Below are 14744 nucleotides of genomic sequence, written 5' to 3'. Positions count from 1 at the left end.
TTAAACAATGAAAATACTTGGTTGTGCCTTCTTATCTTTTTGATGAGATGGGGATGATAATTGTTAGTGGGGTATGTCTTGGGGGTTTGGGTTTGTTGGTTCTTTTTGAAGAGAGAGGCTGTTTTGCTGTTCAGATTTGTGTTAGTGAAGAGGACTTAACTCTAGAAACTACTATATTGGGTCTTGCTGCATCTGTCGGGCTTTGTGCTGATGTTTAAAATCCCTCTGTATAAAGCGCAAGAAGCTTGTCTCACAGAAGTAAAGATAAATTTAGTAATGAGTATCAGATACTCAAATGGTACGGTTATGAGCTTACCAGAGAAAATCCAATAATCCAATCTTAAGAAGCACCTTTATTAAGCATTTATGTGTAGCTCTTTATACATATTTATTAAAGCAACCTTTTTCAGTAACTGACATGTCAAGTTATCCAAAGCAATCTATGCAATTTAAGTACGTATACTTTGCCAAATTAGTACAAAGTGTACATCACCAAGTTCCGTTTAAGTATCTCCACTTGGTGGTTGTTGATGGACATTTAATTGCATGCAGATTGTGTGTGATCAGCAACTGTGATTACCTTAGATATTGCCTAGTGCTTCCTGTATCATTTGGAAAGCAAACAAAGTAAAGGATTTTTCCTAACAGTGGATGCTGGTGTAGCTGAGAGGTCTTGGGAAATACATTTTAGAGCTCTGAAAATGTAATGGTAAAATTTTAAAAAACTTTAATAAGCAAGGAGCTCCCAGTGAAATGGGGGAAGTGAGAGGACTAAGGAGAATCTTGGAGCCAAAATACTATCCACCCTCAGAGACTCTTGCTTTTTCACAGTGATCTATTGTAGAGTTACCATCCTTTGCATCTGGAAACTTATCAACCTAAACTACGCTCCTGTATGGAAATTGTCAACCATAATAGCTGCAATTATTCTGTGGAAAACTAGTGGTGGAGTTCTGTTGGGTTTGTGGGTGGGTTTTTTGGGTTTCTTTGGTTTGTTTTACATTTTGCAGGGTATTTTATAGTCATCTCTATTTCTTTTTTAATGAGTTGTCCTAATTGTATTGTGCTTTCTGACAGTAAGGAAGGAAAGGAAAAAATATTTTAAAAAATGAATAAATATTACTGTAAAATCACGTAAGTATGCTGGTAGCATCAGGGCTACTTGCAATACTGAAAATTAATGTTCTCTTTTTTAATTAACTAGATTTCGAGTTCTTTTTTTTGTCTGTAAATGTTTGCCTGGAACAACTTCTGTTCCTGCTGTACTCTCCAGAGTGCGTGGAGACTGCCTTTCTGGAGTTGTTTTTTGCCTTTGCTAAATTCTCAAACTTATCCATCTTAAAAAAAAATAGTACAATATTTCAGGGATCTTACACTCACAAAATTGTCTGTAGGAATAGTATGCAGTTTTAGTCTGTTTTCAGGTTAAGCTGTTAAAGGCTCCTTGAGGTCACAGTATTATTATTTTTTGTTCGTTATTCTTGTTTCAAAATCCATCATGAAATTATGAATCCTGAATCCTCTATCATAAGAAATATTAAGGATTCTTCAGGAAAAACCTGTCTACTTTTAAAACCACATTATTCCTTCAAATTATGCTGGCAGTGACCCTTGCGCAGTGGTTTGTTTCCAGTAAAGTTTTGAAGATTTAATGACAACATAATTTTCTCTGTAAGTGGAACTTAGCTAGTTAGCTCTTTCATTGATGATGCACAAAACAGATTACAGTTGAGCTCATTTTTATTAGGTATTTGGTTCCGCATGACTGATAGGAATAAAAATTAATTAAAGATTGTCATTCACTCAAGGGCAAATGGTAGCGAATATGCAACAGAAAGAAAGCTTTTCATGGTATTTTTTGACCAAAATTGGATTTTGAGCAGATTCTTTAAAACTGAATACAAACATTAAAAAGTAATATTAAAATGTGAAATTTACTGAAAACAGTCCAAGAAAGAGTAAAAAGATTTTATAAAGCAGTATTTTCAGTTTAAAATATTAGAATGTTCTCAGAAGCTCTCTGGTTTCTTTCAAGAATCTTCTCTTTTGCTCTCTAGTATATGCAGGTGTAGCATTGAGTTGGAGATGGGAGAGCAGGACATCCAAACTCTGCTGATCTGCAGGACACACATCATGCAGATGCAAGGAGAATCCTGTTAAATACTCAGGATAATATTTCCCATTCATGGAATCAGAACAAAATAAAATTTTGAGCAGTTACTAATTTTTGGGAGTGGGAAGGAGCATTTCATAACTGTTTTTCTTGATTATTCACCGGTGTGGATCAATTTCTTGATTATTCACAGGTGTAGATCAGATTGCTTCAGTTTGGAAGGTGGGAAATGTATGAGCTGCATTAATAAAAATCTAATTTCTTGACTATCATAGTTGAAAACCTTGAGAATGAGGAATATCTAATGAAGTTTGGGATCAAGATTAAGTCTCCTAAAGAGGTTACATTTTTTTCAGCACTAAATACAAAGAGGAGGACCTCGGATGGGAGGTGGAGCAGTTATTAAGACTGACAGCGGAATATGTGCAGCATCCATTGTCATATTTACCAAAAGCATTCAGAGAATTGAACCACAGTGTATGTGATTAAAGTATCCAGGTGATCCTTTCATGAAAATAATTTCTACTTGTAGCATTGCAAGGGTCCCTGACATAGCAGGCATGTGAATCTAGAGATGGCTGGCAAATCTTTGAGAAACATCGTGTAATCCTCTCATCTTCTTTGGATTTGAATTGTAGTGTTGATACTCTCTCTTTTGGTTGTTTGTTTTCCTGCTGTTTCTCTTCACATAGTATTTACACAGAGTTTCTTCACTTACATTTGCCCTTCATTTTTATGAGGACTACAAGGGTCTTGTTTAAATTGTGCTGGCAAATTCTATTCAGCTGGTACTGGCAGAAGTAATTGTATACATCACTTGTGCTTTCAAGTGCTTCAGTGCTAGCAACCAATTATTTCTATCACTAGGTAGCCAGGTGTCCTGGAAAGATGCGATCAAATTGCTGTGATTTCTTTGTAAGGTGTCTGAAGCTTATTTTATTGTAGATTTTTTTTTTCAAACACTTAAGTGTACCCCGAGGAAAGTATCAGTAAGATACAGAGTCAGCCACAGTTTGCTGAAAATATTAACAAAATAAATTTAGAGTTTTTCCTTTTGGGGAGGAAAAAAAAAAGAGGAAGAGGTCCTGTAGGCTTGGCCTGGGTTCATTAAAAATGGCATATTAAATATCATGAAAGTAATCTTCTGGTTTCAGCCCATTGTATTAGTATCACATGGGAAAGAAATGCACCTGAAAAATTCTGCTTTTCTTAAATCCATGTTACAAGAAATTCGCATGCTGTCCTTCATAAATTATGTCATGTAGTTGGTTTGAGGCAAATGAGATCTGCGATAATCAATTCCAGGAGAGACTGACTCCACAGTCACCTTCATGGATGCTCATTAGTGTGGCATACAATCACAGAATGACTTGGGTTGGAAGGGACCTTCAAGACCACCCAGTTCCAATGCCCCTGCCATGGGCAGGACACCTCCCACCAGACCAGGTTGCTCAGCCCTATCCAGCCTGGCCTTGAATGCCTCCAGGGATGGGACATCCACAGCTTCTCTGGGCAACCTTCTTCAGTGCCTCACCACCCGCTGAGTAAAGAATTTCTTTCTAATGCCTAATCTAAGTCTATCCTCTTTTAGTTTAAAGCCATTGGCCCTTGTCCTATCACTGCACTCCCTGACAAAAGAGTCCCTCCCCAGCTTTCCTGCAGGACACCTTTAGGCCCTGGAAGGCCAATAAGGTCTACCCAGATCCTTCTCTTCAAGCTGTACAACCCCAACTCCCTCAGCATGTCTTCACAGGAGAGGTGCTCCAGCCCCTCGATCATCTTTGTGGCCCTCCTCTGGACTCGTTCTAATACTTCCATGCCCTTGTGCTGAAGCACTGCTCCAGGTGGGGTCTCAGGAGAGCAGAGTAGGAGAGAATCACCTCCATTGACCTGCTGGCCATGCTTTTTTTTGATGCAGCCCAGGATGCAAGTGAACATTGCCAGCTCTTGTCAAGCTTCTCATCAATCAAACCAGGGTGTATGTATAAATATATATATATATATTTTTTTTTCTGGGCTCATCAACCTGAGAATTTCCTTTATTTAAAGCCTGAATTACGTTCTGAAACATTCCTTTTGTAATCTTTCCAATCATTTACTGTGAGGGTATATTTCTGTATGTGAAAAGCTCCTCCTTTTTTTTTTTTTTTTTCTTTTTCCCCAGGCTATGCTACTTCAGTTGTGAGGTTGCTAGAGAGCAACAGAAGTCACAGAATCTCTCTTTGGAAATGAAATGGTTGCCATGACAATGCTCCCAGCTGCTTCTTGCCCCAGATGAGAAAATCATTTTTAGACTCCCATATTACAGGGTTAGGCTACAACATTTTAAACGAAACAATACGGCTAATTGATTCAAATCAAAGATCAATGCATTGCTTGCTAAAAATCTTTTGGCTGATATTCAGCTAAAATTGTTGAGTAAAATATGTTCTGTTACATACTGTTAATTTAACTGTTCAGGTTTTTTTTATTATTGTTAATTGGTTTTGATCAGATACCTGAGGTAAAATTGGTGTGTTGACAACAAGAATTTCATCTTATTGAATTTACTAAATGTCTGTAGTAGTAGTGGTAGAAATTATTCCAAAAGGGAAGCTGACTGATACTTACATAAGAAGTGTTTAAAGTATGACTGAGTTTGAATCATATTTTGTAATATGCCTAATTTGGATCAAACCTGAAATGCTGGATGCTTCTGCTGTTTATTATCTCTGAAGTCCAGACAATTGATCACAGAAATATTGGTTGCAGGGAACTTCTGATGGTCTCTAGTCAACTTCACTTTGAGTGGGATCATCAGCAACACTAGCTTAGGTCTGTCATGCTGTGTCTAGCCAGTCTTAAAAACCTCTAAGCTTGGAGACTTCACAACCTGTCTGAGAAAGCTGTTCCTGTGCTGCGCTTCTCCTGATGATCAAGGTTTCTTAAATGACCAATATGAATCTCCTTTGTAACCTACTACTGGGTCATTCCTTAACATCTTCATTGGCTAAACAAGCCCAGCTCTTTCAGCCTCTTATCATAGGTTATATTGTTGGCCCTTGACCATTTTGGTACCCTTCACTGGATCCTCTCCAGTTTACAAGCATTCATTGTGAACTGATGGGCCCCAGAATGGACACTATTCAAGGCATGGCCTTGATATTCCAGGGGTAAAGAGGGATATTAACTTCGTCTTTTATGCTGCTTATACTGTGACTCATGTGGTTTGCCTTATACAGGATGAGGGCATGCTGGTTCACAGTCAGCTAGGTGTTGAGTGTAGCTCCTTGGTCTTTCCTGTGGTGCAAGACTCCTACTCAAGTAGTGAGTTATCAGTCCATACTGATAATTAGGCGTGCACCACTCTGCATAGAACTTTGCTCTTCCTGTTTTTGTTGTTGGCCACTTTTAAGCCTATCAGTGTGCCTCTGGACTGAAGTTCTAGCATCTGTTATGTTATCATCATCCCCAATTTTGCGTAGACTGTGTGCTGTCAGATCATCTAGTTCATTGATGAAGATAATGAACAGTATGAACCCGACTATCAAACTCTTAGACACAACATTTTTTAACTATCTCATTCGTGAATAACTTGTTAATTACTCGAGAAGCATTCTGTCCCTTATTTAATAAATGAAATCACTAAGAATTAGTTAGCTCATAGAAATCACTAAGAATTAAGAGTTTTATCATCTAGTCTTTTCACCATTGCTTTCAGGAATGATTTTGTCAATTTACCAACACCATCCCTTTCAAATGTATGTCTAATCTAAAAAATTCCAGAGCGAAGGCATTTGTTCTTGTGTATCAACAGAGAATAGCAAATAGTTTCCTAAGCTTCTTGGCCTGCTTTTTTTTTTCCTTCCCTTTTTTTTTTTAAATATATTGTCTTTATAATGCTGCACACACTTTTCCCTTAGAATCAGGAATTTTACCATGTTAAAAGTTGTGTCACCTAAATTGCTTTCCACATGAATGTTCTCCAACAGTTTTCAATTGCAGCAATTGTATCTGGCAATTTTTGCAACCTTTAGAATAAAAAATAAGGTGTCTTATCATACTCTTTTCCAAAGCTACCTGAGTAACTGCAGTTTTTCATTACAGCTGTGGCAGCTGATTTGTAATCAAACAATTATTTTCCATTGTCTTCAGTGATGATGGATTTGGATGTATTCTTCAAGTTAGGTCCTAATTCAGTGTTTTTGTTAAAAGCAAATCCTTTTCAATTCAGGTAAGTTTCTACTCCTTTCGACTTTATTCTATGGTTCAACAGGAAGACATGAAAAATATGTTAGTTATAAAAAACATATTTTAGTTTTTACTTCAGAATAAAGAAATGTATTTTCATAAAGAAGTCTGAAAAATTTCTGAACACTTGTAAAGTCAAATGTTTCTAAGAGGGAAGCATTTGTTTTCTTGCTTTGTTTTCTTGTTTTGTTTTACATTCAGTCAAGGATAGATGCCTTGGTTCATTTCCAGAATAACGGTTCATCTGACAAATAATGAATATGTAAAAAGGGATTTATAGGCTGTGTTGAAAATAGTCTTAAATGCAATGTGTCTTAGCAGTTTAAGAACTGGTTCCAGCTTTGTTGGACAAAACACATATTGCACATGCCATTACCAGCTTGGAAGTTCAAGAACAAGTGAAAATAACTGCAAACATTTTTTTGTTACTATTCCTATCTGAAGATACAGAAGTGCACTTAGCCAAGGTTGCGAAGCAATTCAGAGTCAAAGTTGTTCAAAGGCACAGAAGTATTTCTATGGACTGTTTGTTTTCTTTTATTTCTATTTAATTGCATATGAAATACAAATCCTCATATGTTGTGCTTTCACTGAGGATGAATTATTGAAGAACAGAAATTATGCATAGAACAAATCCTCAAGTAGAGGATGCATGGGACTTAAATGCTCCTTAAGATTTAATTGCAGCTTTTTTCAGGGACACAGGAAGTGTTCAAACTGGGTTGCAGGATAGATCAAGGAGCACCAAAAAGTGTTGATTGATCTTGAAAAGGATAAATGCTAGATTAGTTGTCATCCAGATAGACAATACAACTTTCAGGTGCAAGAATATATAGCAACAATTAATTCATCTAATTCATTCACGTTTTGACCTGAATGACCATTAATCAACTCTTGTTAATCCAAATAAACTAAAATACAAACCTATTAACCAACCAGTTCTGCTTTTTTTTTCATCTTCGCTTTTTAAAGCTTTGAGACACTACTACATGTTTTAATGTGAATAAGCCTGAAGCAAAAACATGGTTTAGGGTCAGTTTCTTCCTAATACTTAAAAATCAAGTTTTCTTTGTGATTTTAAATATGACTAGCAGTATAGCATCTGGTTAATTTACCTGTGTAAAATGACATAGTAAATGTCAACGACTACCTGTTATGTGTATAAGCAACATAAGTAATGCTCTGAACTAAAACCTTTTGTCCATTGCTATGTCTATTTATTACTCAGGGAAATTTAGTTACGGTATTACTTTAATCCTTATGGAAGAACTTTGTACTTTATGGTTCATATATACTTACTTGCAAGTGGAATATGTCAGACCAAAGTACACCAGAGTAAGCACAATGTGAAATATTGAAGATACAATTTTGCTGCCCTTCTACATTTGAGATAGTGTGTTGGAGCTGATTTATTCACCTGGACTTGAGTAGCAGGCAAAGTACAACTGTAGAGAATGAGCTCATGCGTTTGTGTGCACTTCTGTCTTTGCTAAGCTTCACTGAAAGAGGTAAGGTGCCTGCCTAGTGCTGTTTTCCTCAGTTGCTTTCTTAATAACTTGTAATACCAACTTCTATTCTAGAATTAAATAGATCTGTAAATCATTTCAATGTGTACTGTAAATATGGGGGAAGAGAAAAGACTGACTCACTCAAAAATGCAAGAGGAAAAAAGCAGGTAAAAAAGAAATTCCAGATCCAAATAGAGATTTCCTAAAGCTAAGTGATGCTTGTAGGTTAGGTTTTGATTTGTAGTCATTTCTAATAATGTGTTTTTTTTTTTAATAATAATGATAGAAGCTTTCAGTAAAAGGGTTACATGACAGTGAGAAATGCAAACACAGCAGATCTTAAGTGCTGTAGGGGGAACCATGTGTTGAATGTCATGGAAGGGAATTTTCCAGTGTATTACGATGTCAGATGATCAGCTTTGGATGTAGTAAATTGTATGTTAATAGTAAATCAGAATTATTACTGAATAATTTTAGAGTAGAAAATTGTTTCACTCGTTTTCTATATGATAGGTATAAGAATTAATTCTCAAGCCTGACTTTTATTTCAATGATTTATCTCAAACATTTAAACAAAAATGTGCTTTATAATTCTTAACTCTAGAAAACTGTTTGTTGGATCTGCTACTGAATCAGATTCATAAGGATCGTGGCTCTGTTGCAATGTAAAACACTGTTGAGAAGGGAGGTGGTCTATGTCAGCTGTGCTGACGCTGGCAGGAAGTAAGCTCTGACCAAAGAGCTGCTTGCTAGACATGTACTCTGCCTTCATCAGAAGGGTTTGGCTAGATTCTAAGTTTAGTGTCCTTCGAGAGTATGGGAAACATACGTTATCCTGATTCAGTCTGAGCTGTCATTGATACTGAAATTCCTCTTCCATCAGACTGATATTTGCTGGGATGAGGACCCCAGGATTTAATACAGTAAGAGCCTAAACCTTTCTGTGTTGGATGGAGAGTTACTAGACATGTACCCCCCCCCCCCCCCCCCCCCAAAAAAAAATAAAAATAAAAAAAAGAGGACAAAATGAGGCTCAAAAGTGTTTTGATTCTATTTTTTTGTTTCACCCCCTTTCGGTCTGTGTTAAGCCTGTAACCTATTTAAAGCTACAGATGAAAATTCATCCAGAGCATAGTCCAGAATTGCTGAAGTGCATTCTCCAGCGCATGAAAATACTCACAGTACTAGGAAGCCATGATTTTGAGCACTGTTTGAAGTATAGACAGATAGTCAGCAGAGCCAGTGTTCCTGTTCGTGCCAGATGGTCCTTTAATGTCTCTGTTTCCATACAGTTTGGACTTGGGGAATAAGCAAACTTTAATTCTGATAAATATGTGTTTTTAAGTTTTGTCCTTATGTTATTTTCTATGACCTTTTGTCATACAAAAATAGGTTGTATTTCACTGCCCATCAAGGCACAAGGTAACAGAAGTGAATATGTCTAAGTGACGCAGCACTGGGCTCCACGTCAGCTGGAAGTAGAGTGCAAAACATCGGGGAGGGAGATGTCAGTGAAAGATGGAAGAAGCCAATTTTGACAAAAGCTCACTGTATGGAAAGCAGGTGTTTCAATCTATTTCTTCTTCAGGACATTCAAACTAAAAGTCAAATCTTTTAATTTTCAGTTCCAGTCTGTGTTATAGCTCTGCATTGCTGCAGGAGGACTGACTCAGAAGATGCTGCTGAAGAGTTCAGTGGGATTTGTTCTATTCTTGCTTTTTCATTTTCCTGTGTCAGTGATGGCCAAAGAGGCAGTGGTCTTGGCTAATGCCCACCTTCTCCCTCAAAGAGGCTATGAGAGACTGGCTAACATCAATGAAAAAGGTACTCATGAAGAGAGTGAGTGATCTGGATGCATGCTGTGTTTTACTCTGTTGCTTTTTTGGAACATTTTCAACATATTTGAAAGCTTGCTCTGCAGCAATACTTCGAAATATGAACACGTCCTGCCACAAAATCCATAATCTTTAAAGCCCTTGCTCAGCTGCTGCCTAATTCAAGAGAAATTAACTGTTTAAAATATTCATCTAAAATATTTTGAGACAATTAAAGACTTATTCTTTTAACGCTCATATTTTGGTTATATCTAACACCTCAGGACCAAAATCTCATTGATACTTAGAACTGAGACATTGCTCTGCCTATCTAGCTTGTGAGGTCCAATATGGTAAGTTTTCTAATGCATTTACCTGAGTAGATCCCACATAAAATGCAGCCAAAAGGAGTACTGAGGTTGGTTCGTTTTCCCCCTTGACTGATGGCAATTGGGTGTCTATAAAATTCACTTTTCAAGTGAATCCTGTAAACAGCCAGCCAAGGTGTGTTTTTTTTTCAATATGTTAACAGAAGCTGTTCTGTTTTGCACTAATAATATTCACTAAGCAAATACAAGTGTTACTGTATATATTACTGGCCTGAACACCACTGTATACTCAAATCATCATTCTTTATAAACTTACAGGATCAGGTCTATGTCTACCAGTTGAATGCTTTAAAAACGAGGGCCCAGAGTCATATACAAAGTTCTTCTCTTATCAGGATATTTGATAATTTCTTGCAGATAGTATTGAGATTGTTTTTTTCCTGGCTGGAGATTCTATTAGGCAATGAAAGGCCTAAAAGTAAGACCACAGAAAGCTTATATACTTCTGTAAAACTGCCCTGAGTGGCTAAAAAGCACCAGCAAACTTCTGAACATAAAATATAAGAGGCTATATTTAATACAATAAAGATATCATGAATAATAGTATTTAACAGGTTTAGGCCAGCTGGACTTTTGCAAAACCTATGGCACAATACTTCATACAATAACATTAAATCAGAGAAGATAGTGGTACACTGTCATTTCAGTAGAAGCTGAAAAGGGCAATGACATCAATAGAAAAGTAAACAGTAAAGTCAAGGGGAGACTGGAAGTGTTTGCTTGTAATTGAACTTTTCAGTATTCTTATTACCTATACTGAGACAAAATAGGAATATGCTGATAAAATTTAATGATAACATGATGTAGAGAAATGTCAATACAGTCAGAATATTACACAGAAAAAATAAATAAATGGATGTTCTTGAGCAATACCAATGGGATGAAAAATAAAGTACAAAATTCCAGGTTTTACTGCAAGTGAGGACTTATGCTTACAAAGATCCAAAGACTAAAGTCTAGATTAAAGAAAACTAAGAGCTACAAATCTGATCCTACAATACATCATCAGAGATATTTCTAAAAAGACTTGGGATGAATCAGTGGCACCATATATGGCCATCTGCAATACTGTGTGTAAATTTTATCCACATTCTAGGAGATGAATTTGCAGATGAAAAGCTAATAAAACAACTAAGGAATGGAAGATGTATCTTACATTAAATAATATCAGAGCTTGTTATCCTAACAGAAATTACCCTTACAAAGTAAAAGCTGATTAAAAATACAGTTGTCCTCACAGTACATTATGACTTATAACTAGGGAATAAGAATGTGTTCAGTAGAACAATCACCAGGGGCTCTCAAGCCAACGATTCACACAAGGAAAAGGGTTGTTTTCGAAGTTTTTATTTTAAAATTTTATCTTTGGAAATATTTTTACTTAGTTGTTTTATGATTTTGCAAAAGAAGTTAGGACATTTTGCCACACTTTCCCTGAACTATCCCAGCTTCCCAGAACAATTTGTTTAAAAACAAAACAAAACTTAATTTCTAGGTGAGGTACCTAAATTACTATCGGTTATTGTCAGGACAGAACTTTGGAGTTCCTGTGTCTGAAAAACTGTCATATTATATAACAGGTCGTCTGTAGGAAATATTCTGGTAGAGTTATTAAAATGGTTATGTCTTTGTTAAATACAAATTACATAGTCTCTGTTAAATATAATTAGAAGTATTCCCTAGTATATAATATATAATATATGACATAATGATGTGCCTTTCAACTCTATGAAGGAGTGAGTGATTACAACTCATAAGCATGTTTCTGAGTAATGGAATAGACACTGAATAACATCATACTTTAAGAAAGAATTTCTCTGTATGTGAATTCATACATACATAAATGTGTATTTAAATAAATTGTGTTCTGGTTCTTAGAAATCTAGTGAATTCTAAAACGTACAGCATCATGCCTTAGTCTTAGAGCTGCTTGCCATTATACTATAGTAAAAGTTACTTTATAAGCAACTTACATTTAAAAATACATATATATTTCAGACCAATAAAGAGGGTCATCCCAAACCTTATATGCTGTTTTTATCACTTCTGAATCTACTTGATAAGTGGTATAATGAAAAAATCACTTTCACCTGTTTTTCTGATGTCAGTGTTCAGCACTGCATGGCACTGTAGCTTTATCTGCAAATCAGTGGTAAGATTAATGTGGAGATTGAGTGACAAGAGCTGTTGCCAAGAAGACTCACAGATGTTTTTAAGGTTTATATTAGCAAGAACTGTACTTTGATAACCTCCCTTTTTATCTGTGCATGGCATATTGATAGGAATTTAATGCAAGGATGGTACAGATACCTGAAGCATAAATCAGTTAGAGAGAAATTAGATTTATTTGTTGAGGATAAGGCTATCTCTAGTTATTAGACACAATGATCCAGCACATGGCATAGGGAATTAGTAACTTGCTGACTGTTCAAACTGGAGAAACTTAGGAGGAAAAGGAACAGTCTGTACATATATTTTTTTAAACATATTTCCATCATAAATGCAAAACCACACTTCCATATTAAAACAGGATAATAAAACCTTCCTGCATGTTCTGCCCTCAAATCATGCACCTTTAGCCAGGTAGATGCCCACCAGCTGAGCTGAAGTCAGCCTGAGACCATTTCCAGCCAAATCAAGGCAATCATGCACTCACTGTAGAGAACAGAGTTCAATATCTAAAATTTACTATTTGAACAGAAATTTACTTTAAAATTCTATTTTTTTTTCTACTTAGACTATCCAAGGGATTGTTTTGAGATTTTTCAGCGCTCCAAAGGAAATTGCAGAGATGGTCTTTACATCATCCAACCAAAGGAAGACCCAATTGTTGTCTCTTGTAATATGCAGGATGGTGGCTGGACAGTAATTCAGCACATTACAGCCAATAGTACTGTCGACTTTGATAGGACCTGGCAGGATTACAAATATGGATTTGGCTCTGTTCATGACAACCACTGGCTAGGAAATGAATATATGCATCAGTTAACAGGAAGCACTGTGCAGTATATACTTGGAGTTAAACTTGTAGATCTAAATGCTGAAATCAAATGGGGACAGTATGAACCATTCCTTATTGAAGATGAAAAGTCTCAATACCGAATTAGGGTTGGCCTATACAAAGGCAACGCTACTGATGCTCTGACCCTGGACACAGAAGCTTACCTCCATGACAACCAGAAGTTCACCACCAAGGACAGAGACAATGACAATTACTTTCAGAACTGTGCCAAACTAGAACACAATGGCATTCCTGGGGGAGGCTGGTGGTACGACGCATGTGCTGGCGCGAATCTAAACCGTAGGAATGTGATATATTGGCAAAAGGACTGCAACAAGAAACATTTGTGCAAGTTTGCATGGATGATGGTTAAACCCATTGACCACAGCCTGTCGTATGCAACCATGTCTTGTCCATGTCAGAAGGAAGAACTGTAGGTGAGCCATATGTCCTTTGAAAGGAACATGGATTCTTTGTCAAGTGACTGAAGTGAGATCACATTGATTGAAAAAGTAATCGTGACTGGAAAATTAATTTGTGACTTTGCAAGGCCTTTATGATACCGTATTGTCCAGGATTGGACTGAAAAGATACAGATAACTACCAACCCCAAAAGTAATAATAGAGGTGGCTGACTGAAACTGAGGCATCTAAGAAAAGATTTAAATGACCCACTTTACAGAATTTTAGCCTTCAGAGGATTTAGATATGAAATCCATGATACGATGTTTTGTAGTAGATATACACGCATTTCAGAAGGTTTTGCTCCAGTATGAATGTTCATTGTTAACTGCACATCTTCGTAAGTCATGCAGGAAGGAAATTTCAAGGGAATTACCTACATTTGCAAAACGTATAGCAAAGAGTATTGTATACCATAAGACATCATCAGACCTTTCCTTTCTACCTTTAGTGAAAAGTATTTTAATATTCGAAATTGGAGTTAGCCTTATCTCTAATGGCTTCTTTTCCTATTCATTAACTTTTCTTTTTATCTCTACTTTTTAATGCTTCCATACCCAATGAAGTATTTAGCACAGTCTTTTCTTCCTTCTTATTAGAGCATCTTGAGCTAATGGACTCATCAGCTTTCTTATTAAAAGCTACTAATCTAAGGCTTACAACTCCTCTGAATTTTTCCTCAAGAAACACAGTGAACACTTTAAAAAAAAAAAATTAGCTTGATTTAGCATTTTTTTATTTATTGTTTCATTTTTTCCTCAGTATTACTGCATTTTATTTATCATGTTTCGACTGTTGCTTCTTTCTGTTCTATGATGGGCTTAAGCTTTTTCTCTTTTTAATACCACTATGAGATAAGAACAGTGTGTTGGCTTTACTTCACATTTGCTAGCTTCAGTTGTTTTGGCAGTCAACCTTGACGTTATTTAAACACTGCCTTTTGTCTGATCATAACACAAAAAGAGAGACTTTAAATTTCATGATGAATTCATCTGTTTAAAAATCATAAATAAAAGGATTTCAGTTTTGGTAACCTTGAAGATCTTGTACAGACATTGGAGTTATTTCACACATTTCTATATCATTGAAGTAGCTGAATAACATCTGAAGAGGTTTCGGTGTTGCATTACACAAAATGCCAGGATTATATTTACAATGTCTTGTATGTTATCTTAGATATTTCAGTTACAGAAACTCAGGCAAACTGCTTTTTAATTTAAAAGTGGA

The 14744-nt window shown here is 36.2% G+C and overlaps 1 protein-coding gene across 1 annotated transcript; it reads left to right on the top strand.

Moving 5' to 3' along the window:
• Positions 1–7: 7 nt before the first annotated feature.
• Positions 8–14557, top strand: LOC310900814 (fibrinogen-like protein 1-like protein). Its single transcript, XM_083839395.1, has 2 exons — positions 8–9675; positions 12792–14557. Exons 1-2 carry the CDS (start codon positions 9528–9530, stop codon positions 13490–13492), a joined length of 849 nt encoding a protein of 282 aa, XP_083695521.1. The 5' UTR covers positions 8–9527; the 3' UTR covers positions 13493–14557.
• The last annotated feature ends 187 nt before the right edge of the window (positions 14558–14744 follow it).

The sequence above is a fragment of the Anser anser genome (genome assembly GCF_964211835.1).
Source record: "Anser anser genome assembly, chromosome: 5".
NCBI classification, from domain to species: domain Eukaryota; kingdom Metazoa; phylum Chordata; class Aves; order Anseriformes; family Anatidae; genus Anser; species Anser anser.
Note: the sequence above shows the minus strand (reverse complement) of the source record. Positions and strands in the feature narration are given on the sequence as shown.

What these genes read in the sequence shown, in the direction of transcription:
- LOC310900814 (XM_083839395.1), top strand. Translation starts at nt 9,528, where the DNA reads ATGCTGCTGAAGAGTTCAGTGGGATTTGTTCTATTCTTGCTTTTTCAT. An exon ending in GGCTAACATCAATGAAAAAG is followed by an intron (nt 9,676 to 12,791) that starts GTACTCATGAAG and finishes TTTTCTACTTAG; the next exon opens with ACTATCCAAGGGATTGTTTT.